Below are 22,588 nucleotides of genomic sequence, written 5' to 3' on the forward strand. Positions count from 1 at the left end.
TTGACCAGAAGAAGCCAATAATTTCAGGGATTTTCAGGTAACCAAATATCAATGTCAGATCAGGTGTCAACAAGAAGCCAATGTGAACAGTGTAGGACTAAGTATTTAAAATTACTTCTTACCTTCCTCTGGCAGAATCCCAGTCCAAAACCAGCTTTGCAAGCTGCTTCCTCTGCTTCTGAATGTTGGGAATCTCTACCTAGAACCAGAATTCAAGGCATACATTTATTTCTGAAGAGTGCAACATGCTACATTTTGTAGATTTCGTGTTCACTTTCCACCACTAACTCATGACTAGCTATCTTACTAGCAATGAGATAAACCTTTTTTGCTCAGTTGATAAATAAAAATCCAGATTTATTTCTTCAGCCAGGTTCATATGACTTACCTCTGTTAGCGTGCTCAGTGGTTCTAAAATGTCCTTTTCAATCTGTACTTCATGCTGGGAGAGCTCCAATGCCAATTTATTCTCTGCATCACCACACGTATCTAGCATTTTCCTTTAAGAATTGTAGGAAATGGTTGCAATGTGAGTTACTATTGACTGAAGAAGAATGATTCAAAATAACAATTGTGGGGCTTTGTTCTTTGCTACCCTTTTGGAAAGTCTGCATTGTACAAAGCAAGCCATTAATGCGTAAAAACAAGCTGTTCTATGCTGTCATTGGCAAACGGTATAGGCAAGGAGTGCTATTAAACTGTCTGTAATTCCTTAACCATTGTAGTAGTCTTGGAGGCTTTATACTGGTCCCAAGGACAGAGAAGTCAGTATTTATTTTGAAGCTTATCTTTCCATCTTACCAGGCACAGAAAAAATTGCTCAATACAGTATTTAATTTTCTCCTAAGCCGCTTTGATACAAAAAAAAAGTCTTAATGCCATAATTGTAGGTAATCAGAAGGAAGAAGTTACAGGTTCCAAAAAAATCATACTTTGACCTTTGCTTCAAGCTTGTTCTAGGGGAAATATGTTCTCTTTATAATTTTTACCCAAGGTTAAATCTCATGCAACAGCTCACAAAAACGCACACAAATGTTTTTGGGTTGTTCACTCTGTCTCTATTAGAATCTCCATCAGCAACAAGAAAACAGTTACTTCAGGAATTCAGCATATTGATGTTTGTTTCAACCACGCTCCTGAAAATAGCAAAGAAATTAGTTTGCCAGGCTAAAGAAACTGGTGCTGCTTTAAAGTGGAAGCCATTGATGCAAATCTGCAGAATGTAGTATTTATACCAGATTTTGAACTTTAAATTGGGGTAATCATTTTAACAGTCCATAAGGAGATAAGTTAATTTTCAAAATCTTTTACAACAGCAAATATCAGAATCCTCTGGAATGCAATTCAGAGCAAGCTTAAAACTTGCTTCCAGAAATGTTCCAGAAGAATTGCTTGCTCACTTTTTATTCCCATGAGTTAGAGAGAGAATCTAGAAATATTAGTCTCATTAGCTTGAGAACAGCCTCTGTGTATATAAAGTCTCTAATTAGAGCTCTGCAAGCAACAAAATCCCAGACAACTATTCATAAAGAAAGTCAGATACTTACCCCAACAGTGTTTCATCACTTAGCTGGGCAGATCCCTCTTGCATATTTTGAGCAAGAGCTGTTAGAGGAAGCTTTTTCTATGGAACAGAATGAACAGTGCTTGATTTACTTAATGCTAATGACCCTTCCAGCTTTTCCAGTATAAACCCCCTAAACTTTCCTTCCATTTTGTTTGGGGTTATACATATGTGCAACTCATTGCTTGACTTTAAGAAAATGCAAAGTCACAAAAAGTTTCAAGCTGAAAGATTCATGTTCTCAGACACTGCAAAAAGCAGTCTGAGTTGGAATGACAAGTCCAAATTGTATTACAACTACTGTAACATTACTAAATAGCTTTAACTTGAGATTTTTTAAACTTGAGCATTAAGCAACAAACATTCATTTCACTGCAGAGGTACGTCTTCTGTGCCCATTTTCAGAAGAATTGTTTTTCAATAAAAGGAGAAAATTTGAATGTTAATCATTTCTGGTTTTAATGCATCAAGAAAACCTTCCTGTGGCTTTCCTAAAGAAAGTTAAGGGGCAGAAATCAAGTATACACCAAAGGTTTATGGTTCATTTGAGAAATTTGTGCTCAAAGGCAGTTGTAAACATAAGGAGCTTGATCAACATGGCAAAGCATTGCCTTTTGTTAGCTCTTATGAAAGCTTTAAGTACTCAGCACAATGCAGAAATGGGCGCCCTGACAATATTAAGGTATTCCAAGTTCATGTTATTGTATCTGGATGATGAACTATAGTTAGTATTTTACCAAGTAATGTCAAAATGTGGAATTACATATATGTGTGTGTATATATATAAATATATATTTTTTTTTAAGTCACTCTTCTCTTGGATAAACTCAGGCACAGTGACTGATCAGAACAGAGAAGGCCAGGCTGTATTCAGACTAGTCTCAAAAGACAACGCATGGAGCAGCTGTACTTACATGTCTCTTATCAGGGTCTGTACCATACTGGCCCTGAGAACACGCAATTAACCGTTTCTGTGCGATGTGGAAAACAGATCTCACAGTGTCAAGACGTCTCTCAATCTAGTAGGCGGAAGGAGGACAGAGGAGGAAAAGAAAATAAGAAACAGAAGTTATTTTCTTGGCCTCAGCAGAAAAACCTTCCTCCTATATCACATTTAGTTCTGGCTTGCTTATTTCTCAAGTTTTGTAGCTTACAAAGAAGTTCAGATGCTTAACAGAAGTGCCTGACAGCAAAAACGCAGCACGTTCTAATGGACATAGAATTCTGTAAATTCACATCTAAAACAATATGCATCCAGGTAAGATTGACACATTTTCCCTTCTCAATAGGTTTATTATGCACTTATGGATAGTAGCTGCTAGGATGGGATATGCATACATCTATGCAATCGCACTGGGAAGCATGCAGTCAGTCCCAACAAAAGCAAGCAGTGCAAACTGCAGCTGCTAACAGAGACAGCAGCTCCAGCAGAGAGGAACCTCTGCAGATACAGGCTGGGAGAAGCCGCCCAAAGGGAAGCCCAGACAGACAGCCTTGGTGAAGGTCAGCACAGGATCCCTGCTACCAGCATGGGAGCCCTGCCTGGGCACAGGAATGAGCAAAGCACTGGCTTCTCAGATCCCCTTAGAGGGCAGCAGCAGCTGTACCAAGCTCAGGCCCAAGCTGCAGGAGCAACGCAGGAAGACTGACACCTCACTGAGACCACAGTACTAACAGCTCTTGACAGACAAAAGATGAACCCAAGCTGAGCTGCTAGAAAGTTTTGTAACACCTATTTTGTTAAAGTAAGGTGCAGAGAAACTGCCCATGAAAGTCTCCTCTGAAAACACAAAGAGCACACAATCTCCAAAATTCAGCCCACTCCTAAGAAGTCCGTATAAGGACATGTGAAGAAGATGGTACTCTTTGCAGTCCACTGTTGCAGCTAAGAAGTTTAATTTCTATTTTGTTAATGTCAAGATTAAAAGCTACCAACACATTCCAAGTCACCCTCTATTTGTGAAAGTCTTTTTGTGAGATCACATAGATAAGACTTTTTAAAGCGCCAAACACAGGTTTTCATCCCCACATGAAGTGCAGTAACCCCAGTGAAGGGCCATCCCTAGCACACTGCCAGCTCACAGCAGCCACACGTGCTGCCCACGCTCCCCAAAAAGGCTCTGGAGAGCTGACATTCCAGCAGCCTCTTTCCAGGCAGCCAGAATGCCAAACCCAAAGGGCAGAAAGACTGATAGGAGGAACTTGACCCCAAAACTTCATGATGATATACTCTGCTGATCTGCTTTTGAGCTCAAAAATGACACGAAAACCACAAGAGACATTAATATCCATTAAGCTACCTCTGAACTGAAAACGTGACCTCAAGGCCAAGTTGTCTGCAACCACAGAGCATCTTCAGTGTACAAAGTATCAAGTGACTGCTTCACTATAGGCTACAAGGGCATTCCAGAAAGAGGGGCCCATTGTAGAAGCCTTTGCAGCACTGAATCACACTGCTTCTCTTCAGATGGGAACATATTTAACAGTGATACTTGGAAATGAGTACCACGCTCCACAAAACAGTAAAAAAAACAACCAAAAAAAGCTATGACAACCCATGTCAAAGCTAGTGATAAATATAAAAAGAGACACTGGAACGTTTACAAGATGAACAGCGCCATGCTTTTAAGCTCTTTAGTTAGATAAGAGCCTCCCTCCCCTCCATGAGCCCCCAAGAGCAAACAAACAAGTGAATAAATTCTTCCACTTGGGTGTAGCCAGTCTGCTCTGTGCCTGGGAAAGCCCTGCTTGCAAAATTTTTCTGGCAACAAGCAGCAGAACTTTTGGCTTTCACTTCTTTTTGCTATTCTGCAGCTAATGAAGAAAACACATGGGCCCCTAAAGGCTATCAAGGTGTTTTAATATAACATCCCTTCTAGTTAATTGTGCACACCCCTCTAGAAATTAAAAACAGCATTATCAAATGCTGAGATATCTATGGCTCAAATAAAGCAGTCCCATGGAAAGCAGAATACGGTGTTTCAGGTCAGATCACTTCACCATTACTCAAAATGACTTCATGTGTTGTAGCTGAATTCAAGTTCTAAAGCCGATACACTCTGTCATCTTCTACTTTAATCAGAACAGCTGGAGAGAGATAAAATAAAAGTAACACCTCATTTGTTTGGCCTCTGTGTCTCCTACACAGGTCTTGAACTCCAGCATACTGAGATGCTTAGTAAACGACTTGAAATAACTGTACTGCTGAAGGAGCAGCTGGCGTACCTGACTGCAGCCAACTCATCTGCTTTTTTTTTTCTTCTTCTTTTTAAAAGCCTTTCGCAAAATGACCAAAGGAAGAGAACAATGTAGAAGAACAAGTCTGTAGTCACTTTGTTTTGTGTAATCAGCCAACCTTGTAATCTAACAGCAACTAGAATTCCACCACGAAACATTTGATGAGATGGCATTTATCACGAGAATGACAAGTCTGCAAACAAACGTCAGCGTGACAAGTCTGAGAACAAACACTGCAAGCTAAACTAGAAGCACTTATGCACTCAGAACAATTCCAAAAATGACATCAGTTGGCATGCCCTTGGCATGCTTTTTGCCATTTCTTTTAAGGGCCAAGATGGACCCTTCCAAAGCAGCACAAGTGAAGACAAACCAGCTGTGCCTAATCACTGCTCCTTCCCAGCTCATCATGCTCCAACAATTTTTTTTTAAATAGGTACTCCCCAAAATTCACAAACAGAACATGAAGCATACATGTAACTGTGTTACAATACCTGCAGCAGGTCTTCACTAAGCACCTCCGTTTTCTCAGCTCTAGGTAAGGAAAAAAGAACACTGTCAGACAAATTAGCAGAAATTACTACAATGCTTTGTTATCTGTTCACCTGAAGGTAAAAGAATATAGTGAGAAATGTAGGACAACCAAATCCATCTTTTTATATTTTACTTCAGCAGTAGTAAATCAATTGGCAATCAGCATAAATGGAAGCATGACCACCTCGCCTTCATCTTCCATCAACATGACCTTCACCAAAAACCCTCCCATGACCTCATTTTGCTCGATTCCCCACATCTTTTCTATCATTTTATTATCGCTGAAAAAAATAAAGTATCAAAAGTTAACAGTAAAGGTCTACTCTCAACAGAAAAATATCGGAATGCTTCCAGCCAAAATATTAAAGGTTGTTGTATAATTGTGCATACACACACACACACCAACCTCTGGCACACAGTTCTACACTTTTTTCTATTCCCAGTTTACACACAAACTTTGAACTGTTTAACGTTGAACCAGATTTGCTTGGTGTTGATTTATTTTTATATAACACGGCTTTAAAAGACCTTTGCTTTAGCCATAGAATCAAGAAACCCAGCTCATCCCATCTCTGACTGCAGAGGACCTTGAGGTATCCCAGCAGTTAATTTTTTCCTTCACAAAGTAGCATGTCCTCCTGCTGTCTGTCAGTTTGTCTACGGCACTGTGCCCCTTCTGATCTTAGGAACTGTTCAATATCTCACTGCAAGTCTGACCATCTGCAGAAAGTCCATTCTATTGATGGAGATTCATCAGCTGAACATGTTATATCTCTCTAAAGACAACATTCATTCACTTTAATTTTTTCAAAGGATTTGACTTCAGTTTCACGGCGCATTATCTACTTGAACTGTTGGTGAACCATAAAGTGCTCAATAATTGAACAGCAGAATACAGTGATGCTCAAAACCTCAGCAAGACAAAAGTCATAAATACTTTGATAGAAATGTAAACTGCAAGAACTGTAATGTTTGTTTAAGAAAATACACACAAGATTGATAAACGTCCACACAACTAGAACTAGTGAGCCTGAACAGAATTATCCCCTGTAAGAGGTCAGTCATTTAATTGTTGAGGTTAATGATCAGGTTAGCACTCTTGCCAAATCCCACCGGAAGCTCCAAAGAACTGGAAATGCTCCAGTAACAGCAGCACATTCTTAAACAGATTTTGTACAGGGTGCTCACTGCAGGAACAGCCTAAGCTCAAATGGCAACTGGAATCTACATCAGCTAACTGAGCTGACAGAAGCACACAGTACTACATAGCATTTGTGTGAACAAGGCATGCCATGACTTCTACACAAAACCAAGAAGTCTAGAACAGCTGGAGAGGTGTTCCAGCCTCTGATCATCTCTGTAGTTCTCCTCTGGACATGTTCGAACAGCCTCACACCATCCTTATGTGAGGGTCCCAGGCCTGGATGCAGAACTCCTGATGGGACCTCATGAGGGCAGAGCAGAGGGGGACGATCCCCTGCCCGCTCCACAGCCATCCCTCTGCTGATGCAATCCAGGATGCAGTTGTGGCCTTCCCAGCTGCAAGTGCACACTGCTGACTCACTGCCCAGCTTCTCATACACCAGGATTCTCACGTTCTTCTCGGCAGGGTTGCTTACCATAAGTTCTTGTCCCAGTCTGCATATATATCTAGGACTGCCCTGACCCAAGTACAACACCTTTGATGCGGCTTTGCTGAACCTTATCAGGCTCACGTGGGCCCACTTTTCAAGCCTGTCAAGGTCCCTCTGGATGGCATCCCTTGCAATAAACTACAGCATGAGTGATGCAAGAACAGCCTTTTCCCCCTTCTTCACATAAATCCAGGTCTCAGTTTCCTCCTTCTGCCTAGAAATCTGTTTAAGAAAAAAAGGCAGCTGGTTTCCACATCTACTACATCTATTTTGTAATTAATGTTTACACTGACTCCCCTCTACACAGCTCTAGTCTTTAATTTGGCTTAGTGGAGAGGAACAAATTAGAGGAAGGTATTTCAACAGTTTATTTACCCTCTATGCTGACCCACTTTTATGTATTTACGTGGTATGAAACAGCCACCTCCAGAGAAATTCCGGCACTCCGGAAGAGAACACACATTAACCTAACAAGCAACTTTATGATATGAAACAGCCACTTCAGATGGCACAACACAAAACAATTTCTAAAAAAACATTTAGAGTACCTACAACTGGATGTGTGTGCATCAATTAAACCATGAGCTGCAGTAGATCTATGCCCCAGCAGAGAGTACCACTTAATTTTACATTAAAAAGCTTTCAGTTGGACCGAGTTCACTGAGTTTTTCTCCAGTCATGCTGCAATAATCAAACTGCTATAACCACGGCATTTTGCAAATTCTCTTTTAGCTAGTGGGAATCAGAAAATGCATTTTATATAAGTTATCTTTAGAGGAAAAAAGGCTCCTAATATTAACACATCTTTGTGTTCCTCAAATCCCTTCCTTACACTACTACAGGTGCCATTCCTCTTTGCACACATGGTTGCTTATCAAAGTATTTGGAAAATCCAGAACATGGTGGGCAGGGGCTGCTGCTCCCGGTCCCCAGGCCAGTGTCTGTTTAGGAAAGCCGCTGATTATGTCAGGTTTGGAACCACAGAGGGAAGACCTCACCCTTCCTGCAGGCCCACATTCCACCTTTAATAATAAAGCCAAGGAAGAGCCACCAAATAGCACTGTTTCTCAGTGACCTTTACCATCAGGCAGAAAATGCAACCTTGTGACTGCATCCTGCCTCAGCAACAGCCCCCAGGGTTTTCAGTTAAAATATCGATTCCAAAAGCAAAACTGAACAATTGCACAGTTGCAGCTATAACCACCTCCACAGCCCACGAAGAAAGTAAGTACTGAGCTCTTTTAAAATGTTACTGAGGACAGCAAGCTGTGCTCTTAACCTGAAATGTGTCACACTGCAGATGCTGGTGCCATTTTTTCTATGGGAGTGGCATGGCAAGACCACACTGCTTAACTCACTCCAAGGGAAAAACTATCATCAAGAGGTTTGAGAGAGGAAAGGTTGTAACTTTTATCCTAGGTACGTTAATTAAAATACCTCAGCTTGCTATGACACTTTACAGGTTTATTGCATGTGTTCTCAGCCCTCCTCTCCTGTGTTTTATAGCACCGTGCATTTCAGACACTCCCATCTCTCTGACAGGCCACTGCTGGAGGGGCCAGGCCCCAGGCAGTGCTCACCCCAGCCCCAATAGCAGTCCCGCCATCACTGTGCAGAGAGGACCTCTGGCTTGTGCATTTGGAAACAGCAGATGAGAATTCCTGAGATAAGAATGCTTATCTTCCATGATGGGAAAAAAAAAATATATATATATCTACACTTGCAGGTATAAAATTCGCAGAATTGAAGAGTTAAAAAAAAAATTGAAGCCGAATCTGAACAACATTTGACATCTCACTAGCTGCACAGCAGAGTCTTGTCACTACCACAGCACCAGCACTGACCAGGGAACATCTCCTGAGTGGTCAAAGCTACAAAACCAGTGGAAATTTACACTCTCAACAGGCAAACAAGGAAGGAACAAGAGCAATCCTGCCATGCAGGGCCATAAATCCTGGGCATCCACAACAGAACAAGTGACTCAGTGCAGGAGTGGAAACAGAAACCCTGACTCACACAGCAGAGCTGGTGGAGGCGATGCCAGGGAGGGCAAGGCTGCATGGGGCACTCTGCAAGGCCTCCATTGGAAATTAGGAGATACCTACTGGGAACACGAGATGAAATTCAAGCTCTCCTTCTTGCTGCTTGATTTTCCTTACCGTTTTTGTTTGTTACCCAGAGTAACCAGATTAGCGCTCGCTGGCAAGTTAACACTTTGCAGCACATCCTGCCTGCTTCCCACAGCACAATAGCAGGACTTGTTGCCAGGAAAAATGAAGGAATCAGCAGCTTTGCTCCAAAACAAGGAGCCCAGAATTAGGTGACGATTTCCCTTCTAAAAGATTTTCTTTTTTAATACTAAGTCAGGCCTCATAGAAATTGGAACTCAGTGTTTCAGGGCTAACAGCTCAGTTCAACATTGTACTGAATTCCAGGGACAGACAGGCTTTTTAATCAGTTTTAACTATAAATATAACCCAAATTTATGGAGTCTCATTCTAAACATGTCAAGTCACTTCAAAATGGAAAGAAAACTTCCACTGGGGAAAAGAACTGAACTAGACAAGGGGCATTGGGTGGCTCCCTTCCAGTAAGGACACAGGAAAACAGCCCCAACATTGAGAATCCCAAGTGCCATTTATCAACGCTTGAAGTGACTGCTTCAATCAGCACCTGAATGCTAAATAGAGTGGCAGCAGCTTGCCCAAGTTCAGCTTGAGTTTGACTTCTCAAGTGGGCAGGGGGATACAGGAAGCCCCCAGTCCCAGCTCTGCCCTGATCCGCAGCAGCCACTCGCACAGAGCCTTGCTATCTGAACGGGTTTCAAGCAATGCAGGCTGTAGTGCAGGTTTTAACACCAGCCTCCCATTTCCTGTGTTCTACAGACAGGCTGCATTTCCGTACGCTTCTCATAAGCTGAGCTCCTTAACACCCTTATGTTAAAGGAAACTTCTGTGCCTGAAAAGCAAAACCTCCACAACTGTAGACTTTGTAAATGCATATATCAAATGGCACTTTTCAAAACCACTTCATAATAGAGGATTTATTTTGCTTTCTTTGGCAGCCTTCTGCTTTCTGGATGTACTATAGGAGTTTGCTTTCACCTGTGCAGCATTTTGAGGACAAGCCAGAACCAAAACACTTGGCCACGTCCTCTCAAAACCGCAGAAACCAACTTTGTGTTACACAAGCTCCAAGTTAATCCCATTGGACTCCCCTCCACGGCAAAGCCAGCAGCCACACTGGGAACAGGGTGACAATTTGGAATCCTCACTGCAGCTGAGTTCTTTCCAGAAGACACCAACACAGCACAAAGTAAATATCAGTATTCTGCAAAGTTATTTTTCAACCTGCTTTAACATCCCTTCAGAGCTACATTCAGTTGATTACAACCTACTTTCGGCATTTACTTAGAATTTAGAGACAACTCTAACAAATAGCCACTAGCCAGACTTCAGGTTTGTCTACTGCCCCCATTTTTCACCCTAATTAACAGTACAAACCTATGCAGAAATACTGAAACTGTTTTTATTGTAGATCTGGTGGCCACGGACGCTTTAGTGAAAGTAGGAGAAATCACTCTGTGGTTCCTGTTTTGGAGGAGATACCCACAAGGTGACTTCCTAGAGGAGGACCTTGGGCAGATTCAGTTTTCATACTTCTGCAATACTCGGGTCACCAATTTTAACCCATGTGGTTACTGCAGGTTTACTGCTTCTAACCCTTTAGGAGTGCTTTAACAAACATGGCAACATCTTCTACGCACCCAAACACATTATCAGTCACAATCTATATACTCAGAATCCCTGTGCCTGCCGAACTACAACTTCACCCTCACTGAACAGACGACTGGTTCTGCTCCTCTGCCTTCCTTCATTTTCCTCACTGAGTTTCTCCATCAGACTTTGATCACACAATCTAGAGGCCACAACCCTGACCTCTTCTATAATTTCAGCCAGCCAATTTTGAAGAACGAAGCCTTTCTGCTCAAATTAAAGACAGACCACGCTTTAGGAAGATAATCATCTTGGAAACAAAGCAGACTGCCTCTACGGCAGCAGGGAAGCCCATGACAGCCTGTTTGCATTACTGGGTCAAAATTCCTCGCTCAGTGAAATGGATTCGAGGCTCCTCTCCAGGCAAGGCAGTAAATTTAGCTATTGAGAACAGCCGCAGCTCGAGCCAGATCCTATTTCAGGGCCATTCTAGGAGGCACAGCACCAGCAGAGAGGCTTGCACTACCCTCCAACCCCATTCCTGTAAAAAAAAAAAAAAAGTTGTTAATATTAGAAGTTGGGACTTAAACCGCATATACTGCCGTTTGAGAAAAAAGTAACAGTTAATTTTATAACGATTCTAGGCAAATAATTGAGTGACGGCTCTTACAAATCAGAAACAAACATAGTCGAGTTTTCTAGATGACAAAATTCCAATTGTGGGCTGAATACAGAACAAGATTTAAAGCAATTTTGTCCTGATGGAGAAAGTCGCAGTTCAGTGAGCAGTCTTTGACAAGTCCGATAGTTTTTAAACATCTGGTTGCAAATAAAACTTTACAATTAAGTGCTTCCAGTTGTACTGTCCCTCTACATTGAGTATTTACTGCAACTCTACTATTTTATACTATTACAAAGCTTTAACTCAAGTTCTTCCTGTATTCCTACCAACAAAAAAGCAAACAAAAAGAACCCCAATGCACATTAGGCCATAACGGCAATGTGGTTTCACTTTCAGAAGTGCATTTGATTTGCATTTTGTTCTGAAGACACCGTCATGTAAATACTTTCTCAAGGTGCTGTGGTGAGGGATTAAAATTCTAACTGCTTAAATCCAACCAGGGTGAAATCAAGCAGTGGTCATGTGTTTGTTCCCAAGTAAAATCTCCTGTGTCAAGTTGTAAAAAATAAGCAGCAAAAAGAAAAGTTAGGATATAGAAGAATAGTCTTCTGACCTGGTCAAACCCCAGCATATTTTCTATGCCTTTCTTTTTTCCTTTTAAATATTACAAATTTGTCATGCCGAGTGCACTCAAATACTTAATAGTACTGTAGAACTTCCCAAACATGTCAGGTTATTAATATGAGTTAAAATTGCATAAAACACCCTCATTAAAAATCTTTATTAAAATACTACATATCTAACTGCATGATATTTACATTTAAATGGTGGGTTTTTTCCCCACCCATGGAAGACCAAGCAAGCAATCTTTTCCCCCACACAATACTTTTACCTAAAATTAGATGGATAACATTTTGATATAGAAAATAGTTGGCAATAAGCAATCTAACTAATCACAGAATCATTAAGGTTGGGAAAGATCTCCGAGATCATCAAGTCCAATTTGATGATAACACAGTCATTGTACACTGACATGGACGTGGGTGCTGCCAGGACAAGCATTCCCACCACACTCCAGTAGTGCCCAAAGCACCCTCAGGAACTTGGCCCAGTTAAAACAGCCCCACCTGGGATGCATCACAGCAGCAGCCTGCAACCTCATCTCTTGCAGACAGCTCTGTAGAGCTGCTCGCTCTGCCCTTGCAGCAGCCTGGGCTTGTGCCAGCTGCAATCACCAGGAAATTACACTGAGATAAGGGCAATGTTGGACTGCTACCTCAGGTGCTTCCCTTCAGAGTTCCTCCTTCCTGAGTACTTCCTAAAGCAGCCCCATCTCACATCCTGGTCCTCCATCCACCAACCTAGCTACTCCTGCAACCCAAGCCAGCAGTCCCACACTGATGGGTCAGGTCCACATCCCACACAGCTCATCCTCTGCTGCTGCTCCCCACAGGCAAAGGGCAGGGGAGCAACACCCACTCAGGCCGGGCAGGCAGAGGTGAAGTTTGTCCCCTTAGCAAGGAGCTGCTTAAACTCAGCTTAACTGTGCCCTCAGGCTGCTGGTCTCCCCATCCAGCTCCCCCACAGGGGACAGATCCAGCCGAAAAATGTCCTGCTTGGGAGAAAAGATGTTTCTCAGTCAGACCAACTTCATCATTGTGGTCACAGCTGCAAGCACAGAGCTGGGAACAAACAGAAAGGAGCACAAGGGCACTGCTGCTGAGCCACCACTGCATCTCAATAAACACAGAGCACAGCTGGTGGGCAACAGAACAGCTCCACGATTTCCTACACGTGAGTTTGGCAGCTTTTCATTTCAGATAAGGACTGTCTCCATTGCCAGATGACCTGCTGACTGGAGAACCCCTTCAAAAGTAAAGAGAAAAAGCAAGTTTGAATGCAAAGGAATGCTGGCTGAAGACATCAGACTGCTACAGAATACGTGAATTGTCCACATGCTCAAAGCATTTCAAAATCTTGTTATTTTATTTATTTAATCAGAAAGTCTGCATTATCAATCATTATAAGGGATAAGAAGCAGCACTACCTTCTACAAACACGAAATGCTTTCAGCACAGACAGCCTCATCCTTGTATTGCATATTTATCCTACTGTAATGAAATGCAATGAACCGCTAAAAAATCTGCCTTTTCTTCTGCATATTTGTTTGGTTGTTGGGACTCTGGCAGGGTGTTACAGCTACTTATTACATTGCGTAAGTGTCAAAAAAATTGAATCCAAAAGGAGCACTTCAAAGGTAATACTGCTCTTAATTTAACACCCTGTCCAGACAGGTCTATTTTAAGTGCAGGGATTCGCAGAGCTGGCAAGTGAAAGCCTCTGAAAAGGAACCAAACTGAATCAACAAAAAAAAAAAAGGCAAAACAAGGAAATAAAGAAAATGCAGAAGAGTGAAGCAGGAATAGAAAGCAACAATGTGAAAAGGAATTGGAAGCTTTGAAACAACAGCTAAAAAAAAAAGTCTAGGACAATTCTGTGACCTGAAACACTATTTCAGACCAACAGGACAGTCACAAAAGAGAGACTGCTCCATGCTCACCATCTTCCAGTGAAACCTTTGCACTGATTTACTGATTAACAATTAACAGTTGAACCCTTTATTATGTTTCACCAAGCAGCAAACCAGCCTCTAACTGAGCCGAGGCTCTAAAGATTAGCCTGCAATCGAGACTGCTCATCCAATTACAGGGTTTTACAACACTGGATGTCCAAGTTTGCACGTTGCCTGGATGCAGTGCACACAAGGCCATATTAATGCAGGTAACACGCAGATATGCTCCATTACACCCCACCATGTGCTGCACACCATGGCTTTTGCTGTTCTGTCATGAAACTGAAAGGTAACCATCACAAAGTTTCTGAGAAGGAAACATGAGCCTCTAAGAGCCCGGGAGAGATTTATTAACACTTAACACACACATTCAGACCTCCTGTTACAAAACCAGGATTACTTTATGCTTGCGCTCCGTTCCTACAAAAAAAAAAAAAAAACATCAAGAGTTCAGAACACTTAATCCGCATCCAAAATCAGCTTACAGAAGACAAATCAGCTCAATGTTCAACCGAAACAATTCTGCAACAGCTTAGCTTGCGCGTTTCTTTCCCCTGCAGAAAAGAAGGGATGGCAGAACACTTGTATGTTCATATGGAAAATAACTTTCATCAGTTGGATTAGCGTTTCCTATGGGCTGCTTGATAACTGGTTCATTCCACAAAGCTGGCATCTGAGTAAGTTGCTGTGCTTTCCCAATCTACGTAACAGTTACAGCTTTCAAAGGCACATGGACAGTAACTTATCCTCTAAAAAAGAGGGACAACTCTTAACTTAATTCTCCTGTCACTAGCTAAACTGACATGTTTTTCTAAATCCTTCACCCTGTCACCAAGAATGCACAAACCACAAGTGGCATGCTTCTATAACATCAACAGTTTTAATCTTTTCTTTAAAACTCAGTTGTAGAAGTTACCAGCTTTCCTTGCAATAATTTTCACTCTGGAAGTGTCACTGGAATCTTAAGAAATATACAACATGGCCAAAGAGCATCTTTACACAAATATCTTTATCAAGTGATTCTGGTGCAGGACAACCCACAAGACAGAAGGGAAAATCTCCTCCTGCATTGATCCTTCTCACTTAGAACTGACTCAGATATTCTGCACACTCTGCCCGGCAGACCCCTCAGCTCCTTGATTCACTCTGCTGCAGTCACTCCAGGATGTTCCTGTCATCCTGCAATGCAATTAACCACACAAGAAAACAATCTATGTCAAGGAAAAAAGGCTCCTCCTCACTTAAGAGAAGAACTTGTGACCTCACTCAGCTGGCTTGTAGTTAAGAACATCAGCTTCCTGTTCAGACAGAAGGACTGTCCAAGCACAAGATGCACTACTATTCTAACATGCTTTTATCAGCAATGGAATAATGATTACAAGCCCAAATATCTACGTTTATTTGGTTCCTAAGGAATACATTTTAAAATACTTTAGTTTAGTCAACAAAGCAACGTTGCAAATTAGAAGGATACTTGGAAGTTCCCAATTTTTTCTTGTCTAGACACCCAGAGCTGCTGTGAGCACAATGTTGCTGAGGATTAAGTTCAGCCTTGCTTTCAGGACTGGTACATGCAGCAATCAAGCAGCCTTGAAAAATGAGGTAATCAAGCACATTAATCTGGTAAAATTTCTCAGTATGTCATCGCTGACAGCTGTGAAGCTATTTAGTTCTGAGTTGCAGGACATCAACCACAACTTACCCAATTTAGCTTGTACTTTTCAACTCCCATGGGCTTAGACCAGAGCTGCGCCGCGGCAAACAGGGACAGCTAATTCATGTGGAATGGAAGGCAGCAGAGCAGGCTGGAGGTTATGCTGAAGATGCTACTTTTATCAAGCCATGTAATCTTTTTTCTGGAAAGCACACACAGTACTAGGAAACATCTAACATACCAAGACTCTTTTTTTACTTGACCATATCCTAAAGAGATCTTATGTGTTTGGCTTTACATAATTAGCTAACACAATGATCTCTAGTCTGAAGAACAGTTCTGTTACAGACCCAGTAGTATTAACGAACCTAAAAATACTATGCAAGTATTTAAGAAATGCATTTGCTTTCATAAATCATAAGTGTATCACATTACCACATCACGTGGAAGCAGCTTGTTAGATCCCTTCTAGCTAATTTAGCAACTTAAATCATCACTATTTTAGGATTTCAGCTCTGGGTATAACCTGATCTAAAAATTATTTGCTCTAAGAGCCACCACCAGACCAAGTTAGAACTAAGGAATCACAGCACTGCCCACAAAGGGGCTAAGTCAGAGATGTTTGTATAAAGATGTGCCACAGGCGCCAGCCCAGAGACGGCCCTGGCTCCAGATGCACCACTGTGCTCAAGCAGATTCCACGAACTTTTACCTTCGTTATTCTGTTACGTCAGATACCAAAACGTTCTCCTCAGGCACACCTGACATCAGCACAAGCCCTTCCTCTGGCTTCCTCCAGCACTTCACAGGCACAGGGATACCCCAGGCTGTTTACACACCATAAAGAAATGCAGCATGCCAGACTAGGCAAAATCGTTACTGTCCACCAAAGCCTGTGAATCAGTGAGAGAAATAGCTGCACAGGAAAGCTTACACTTGATTCATTACTTTAAGGCAACATAAAACCATGCTCTCCTCAGGCAACTGCTCTGTTTGGCCTTGCCATGCATCCCTGCCCTGGGGGCACTCAGGCAGCACATCACAGTCGGAGGTGATTCGGCTCCAGCTGAGCCCATGGGACCTGGCTGCCTTTTGTCGTTAATATTTTATCAGTCCTCTGATCTGTTTCAGCAAGCAGCAGCATGAGATCACAGCTACATGAGATGAGAGCATGCAGCTGGAGGCGCACAAAATCGCTACTAAGAATTATTAAATCCCTGAGTTTGGAGTCCTGTCATTTCTTTTGCTGCAACAAAAAATCTCAAGTATTTACCCGCTGCTCACCCACCAGCCAACAGGCAAGCCTGCCCCTGCATTATGCAATGCTTTTTTCTCAGGCTCCAGACAGTTCTCTGCTAGAAGGCACAAAACTTGAAGATATCTTCAAGACACCAAAATTAAACTAGAATGACACAGTGGTGAAGTATGAAAGATTTTCTGTTTCAATGAAGGGGAAACAAAGTAACTGAAGATACATCTTCCCTGGAAACACTCACTTGAGGCTGTATCAGTGTATTTGCAACTTCCATTGATAAGTAGAACAAGAAGCAGAGCCAAACTGGAAACTTGGTAGCTGCAGGTTTTCCTATAATTGAAAGTTCACACAATTTACAAAAAAGCAGGTTGATGAGCTGCACAATGTGCTACAGTGTGTCAGTGTTCCCTAAGGAGTGCAGGAAATAGATAAACACACAGATACCAAGAAACTTTTGTTGATACAGCATAGGATGAGAAGGAGGCTGAAGGGCTGCCTGTGAGCCAGTTGCATGCTGCCTTCCCAGATTGAGAAATTCTACAATACAGCATTTCCAAGGTTTGCATTTTGGGGCTGACGTAGCAAAGGATGCAGAGCTACACTGCACTGCTGCAGCCCATGCAATGCAGAGCTGCCTCCTGGACTCCTCAGACATGCAGATTTTTAGATAATGCATTCCTTCTGCTATTGGTGCTTTGACACTTACATGCCAATCAGTCCTGGACAGTTACACAAACTATGAAAGTCTGCACATATTTGGGAAAATAGACCTTTCCTAATCCAATCTATTTAGACTCTTTAAACCTATCATTAAATTAAATCATCTTCTAGAAAAGTCTAAGTCCATTTTCTGATTCCTAAGACCTCAAACTTCATTTGGAGATAAACAGGAAATGTTTAGCATGACTACTATAAACACTGAACCCAAGGATTTTCTTTTTCTTTTTGTGAGTGCTCAGACAATCACTAACCTACAGCAACGCCAAAGTCAATTCTCCCTGAGCATGGACACATTTCAATGTCATTTACCAGTTTCTCAAATACGTTTACCAATTGAAAGCATTTAATAAACTTTGTTTATCATACTAATTAAAAGAGCAAGAAGAACATTGAAGTAGCGTCTCTTCAACATGTGTAAGTTAATTTTCTTCTTTTTTTTTTTAATAGCACTTTAGGGTTAACATTGTATTCAAAATGCTTTAGAATTACTGGAGATGACAGAACTTATTTAACCATCAAGTGCTCAGAAAACAGCTGGTCTGCAAAGAACGATCAACAGATGAGCAGGGCATAAAAGCTTCCTTAAGTAATAATTCACAGAACTCTGAAAAAAAGTTAAGACCAGACACAATGGACAACACTAACATGGTGGAAAACTAACTTGGTCCATCTGGCTTTCCCACAAAGCATTACTAGAGCACACGAAGTCTGAGCCGCTCCTTACTGCACACAGTCACTCAGTATGTCACTTGAACATAACTTGCTTTTGTGCTGGGTGACAATAACACCAGTCCCAGTCCACTGCTTACAGACTGCCGAGTGGCTGGAACAGTTCCTATATATAGTCCAGCACCTTTCAAGTACAGTGTGAGCTATTAAAAGGTCCGTGTAAATGCTCCTGGTGAGTCACAGTAGTGCCATCTGAACAGGGCCTGGGGAAACCTCCCTGTATACAAGACATTGTATTCCAACAGTGGACAACCAGAGAAGAAGCTGCAGTCAGTTTGTCTCTTGGTTTGTGGCCTCTTTCAGACTGTAATTAGCCAGAACTGCAGGTCCTGGTTTAAGCAGCACAACAGCCTGGCAGGAGCATCCTGCTAGTAAAGGTGAGTGTACCCACCCGGCAGCCTAAAGAAGCCATCAGAGATCAAGATCTAAGCTTTCCAGACCAGCTGCCTAGAATAATTTTTAATCTGTACAGTATGCTGTCAGTTGTACCTAGAAGATGAAAAAATTAATGAGAACACTAATGGCTGTGTCCCCAAAGGCAGAGAAGCCAAATTTGTGCAGAATTATTAGATGGTCTATCAGATGTCATTAATTACCAGCCTGTTTTTCTGTAACTAAACAGCAGGACACAAACACCTCTGAGGACTCATTTCTCATAAATTATTTCACTAAGTAGTCCAAATGCTTTTTAATGCATCATTAAAAACCTTTAATGACAACATTTCTGAGCACTTATTTTTGTTATAGAAGTAGAATACTTCGAGCTTCAAATTGAAGTCTGTCTCCTTTTGTTATTTTTACTTTATGCATTAACTAGAGCTTCCTCATTATCCTCATTAGAAATGCTTGCTTGAACAGCTGCATCACTTACAGATAATCTGTCAAATAAAAGAAATAAAGCACTGGATGGCAGATTGAATACTTCTCTTGTTTAAAGCATGCAACAACATCCTCAAGATAATTGCTGTTGTATTTAATACTGCATCTACTAATTATCTTGGAATCCCGCTCCACTCAGATAATCCCCTCTTCAATTAGTTCCTTACGTACATTTCATAATGCTATAGAATTCTACCCATGCAGACTCATTGACTTCCAATAAATGCCATTCCTCTGCTCTAGTGAAATGCTGGACCATCTCTTCTTCCTCCTTATTCCTCACACTGAGGCATTACCTCTCTGATACCAAGTCAGGTACTTGTGGTACAGCTGTCAGAAGCCGGTCATAAGAAAGGCTGCACCACTCATACATATGACAAGCTGAATGGAACAAGCCATTGCTATTCTAGAGTTAAACATCCCTCCATTAAGGTGAATGTAACCACGTGGTAAAGACATCACTGATGCACAGCTGAAGATTGCTGAACTCCCTGTAACATGACTGTTCTCCTTATCCCCAATTTTGGGGACAAAAGCTCAGAATGAGTGAGAAGAGCAGAATACACCCCTTTCTAATACAACACCACAAAACCCCAGGTCAAGATTTGCTCTGCAAAAGCAGGGGATGGCACAGAAGGGTGGATGTCACAAACAAGGCAAGTAGTAGCAGGTGTTCTGCACAAGGCCCTGCAGAGCTACAGATGAGCTAGCAAGAGGACATGACCAGCTGGTCCTGCCAGTGAGTTACAGCAGTACCAGGCTTGCTTACAAAAACCCAGCGCACCTGAAGGCAGTTTGGTTAAATCCAACCATACGTAAGCAAAAACCACACACAGAAAGCAATGCAATTCTGTTTTCAGAGTTACAAAATGGAAGTGATTCACCCCCTGCTTCTGGTACCCAGTACCATAAATACTTTTATCTCTGCTAATATTATAAGTCATCATCATTCAGCAACGTTTTGCAGGCTCACCTCCCACAAGTCCTTCAGCGCTTATCAAACACACAGTGCAGCACTGTCATAAATTGGGAAGCACAGCAAATGAAACCAATTACAATCCTATCACTGCTAAGAGCTTTTACTTTGGAAAATGAAATAAGACCCTGACGACTTTTGAATTCTCAGCTAGTACAAGTAATGCAAGAAGGCTTGCATGTTAAATATTCACCACTGGATTTTAATAGCACAACACCACTTGAAACAAAATGGTTTTCAGTGTAACTATTATTAAAGCCGTAAGTTAATATTCTTCTTTGCATACTGCTTGCAGTAATTATGCTCAATTTCTTGATTCAGTGTCACAGTGCTGAGACATTTCCTTCTTCCTCAATTGGGAAAAACCACAGCAGTGCCTGTGAACAACACTTCTACAAATCAAAGTGTTCACTCAACTGTGTACTTTGACAGGCCTTGAAAGCAGCTCCTGCTTCAAGTACTGCCTGCATTCAAGTGAACACCTAATGCAAATGATTCATTTCTACAACACTGTATCTTGAAAGTTAGATATGAGTACTGTAATAAGCCAAAAATGTAAAGAAAGATGGGTTTAGATGAGAAGTACTATTTAGCTGTGCACATGGAGGAAGAGACAGCAATCTGGGAAGCGTGCCAGTCTTCTTCACTAAGCTTCCAGTTTTATAGCTCCCATATGAACAGGTGATCACAGTGGCAAAACCCAACACCAACCCCTCCAGTTCTGTTTCTTTCCCTCCCATCCCCAAACCACGCCCATAAACAAAACCTCCTGGGTTTCACTGGAATTAACACAGATTTGCAGAGATGAAAGTTATTTCAGCTACATAAGCATTTTTCTTTAACTTGGAAAGACAAATATTCAGGTCAGCAACAAATGAGCAAGAAGTCCCTTGAATTAATAAAATTATGGCAAACAACCCCTAAAATGAGCAATCTGGTCAAAAGCATTTACAAACATAAGACCATAATTTACATGTAAAAGAGGCAAAAAGCACTGGCCAAAACTTTATGATCATCCTCACTTTTCAGAGTCTTCTCATTTCTACTTAATTTAATTAATTAAGTTTGCATGTTATTGGGAAAACAATCCACACCATTAGCTGAACACTCTTAAGACATTTGATTAAAAACCACTTCATAAGCAAAGACAAACTCAATAAGAATGTGCTTGGATTTAATGCAACAGGAAAAGAAAAAATAGAGTTTAAACTGATTTCAAACTAACTCCTAATGTTACGCTTATAACAAGTGAGTCAGGGTCAGTAGAAATAGCTTTTAATGAAAAGCAATTACAGGTGCCCCTTTGTGTTACAATGACAGCAGGACACCTCGCTGCTGGAACAGAATAACATTCAGCAGCACCTGGCACAGACCCGAGCACTGATTCCACAGCCACACCCTGAGCACCAGCAGGGAAACAACAGACAGCCACAGCCGCACCACGGGGTGTCAGCTGCCTTCAGTGTAGGGTCCCGATGGAGGGAAGAGCTTCTGCTTCCGACCCACACGAGGCAATACATTGCACTCAGAGTTAATTCTTATTCCCCCCCCCCCACGCCACAAAATGGACTGAGACATTCATCCTGCTCAGCGCAACACAGATTACAGAAATCCCATTTAGAGCTGTAGCCAAACGTGTGCAAACAGGAACCCAACAGTCACTCCAATAGCTTTAAAAAACAAAAAGGCTAATTCATGGAGAAATTGCTATGTGAAGTGGGCATGAAAGAACACAGAAGACTGGTTTAGAAGTTATGTTCTCTTTAATAGCAAAACAAACGCCTATTAAAGTCTGCTGCTTCACCATTATTAGCTGACACACTAGACTTTTATATAAAGCAGGCCCCAAAGAAAATAGATGCCGTATTAATGTGTTACTGCAACAGAGCACACAGAAGTATAAACACGGATCATTTGAAAGCATAAACTTTCGGATTAAGCTCTCATTAAAAGCCGAGAACAGCCTCTGAGATTAAAACGCACCACTGTGATGCGTTCCCATAGAAGCGGGCTGCAGGCCTCCCAGGCCCAGCCACGCCAATCTCACAGGCAGCGTCTCACGCAAGTTTATTTTGATCGCAGAACGCGCGCCCTACAGTCCTCTCAAGGGTGAAAAAGCGACGGAGCTGAAAAAAGCTGAACCAAAGGCGGCAACAAAGGAAACGAAAGTCACGAACGAACGAACGCAGACGAGGCGCCCGGCACAGCCCCGGGCCGGCACCTGCCGAGAGCCCACCCGATTCCCAGCGAAGCTCCGCGCAGCAAGGCCCGCTAATTACTGCTTTAATTGGCGATAACGCCGGACCCCGCGCCCTCTCTCGCCTTCTCTCACCTTCCCTCAGAGCCCACCGCAGCCTGCCTCCCCAAAATGCCTCCGGAGGACGCTGCAAGCCCACTCCTCACAAGCGCACCCGGACCCGGCCACCCACCTGCCGACGGTCTGGTTGGCCAGCTGCTTCATGCGGTTGAATTGCTTCTTCATGGCGGCGGCCGCGC

At 42.1% G+C, this 22,588-nt stretch overlaps 1 protein-coding gene across 5 annotated transcripts in view; it reads right to left on the reverse strand.

Annotated features, from left to right (window-relative positions):
• Positions 1 to 22,582, reverse strand: part of ARHGAP17 (Rho GTPase activating protein 17) — a 39,126-nt gene extending 16,544 nt beyond the window's left edge. For all 5 annotated transcript variants that reach the window (XM_010719511.1, XM_010719507.1, XM_010719510.2 and 2 more), the window contains exons 1-6: positions 22,522 to 22,582; positions 5,296 to 5,335; positions 2,479 to 2,583; positions 1,548 to 1,624; positions 389 to 500; positions 123 to 199 (exon numbers count right to left, since the gene is read on the reverse strand). In XM_010719511.1, coding sequence (XP_010717813.1) covers positions 123 to 199; positions 389 to 500; positions 1,548 to 1,624; positions 2,479 to 2,583; positions 5,296 to 5,335; positions 22,522 to 22,574 — 464 coding nt within the window. In that variant the 5' untranslated portion in view covers positions 22,575 to 22,582. The remainder of the gene's footprint in view (positions 1 to 122; positions 200 to 388; positions 501 to 1,547; positions 1,625 to 2,478; positions 2,584 to 5,295; positions 5,336 to 22,521) is intronic.
• Positions 22,583 to 22,588: the final 6 nt, after the last annotated feature.

Source organism: Meleagris gallopavo, chromosome 16, assembly GCF_000146605.3.
Source record: "Meleagris gallopavo isolate NT-WF06-2002-E0010 breed Aviagen turkey brand Nicholas breeding stock chromosome 16, Turkey_5.1, whole genome shotgun sequence".
NCBI classification, from domain to species: domain Eukaryota; kingdom Metazoa; phylum Chordata; class Aves; order Galliformes; family Phasianidae; genus Meleagris; species Meleagris gallopavo.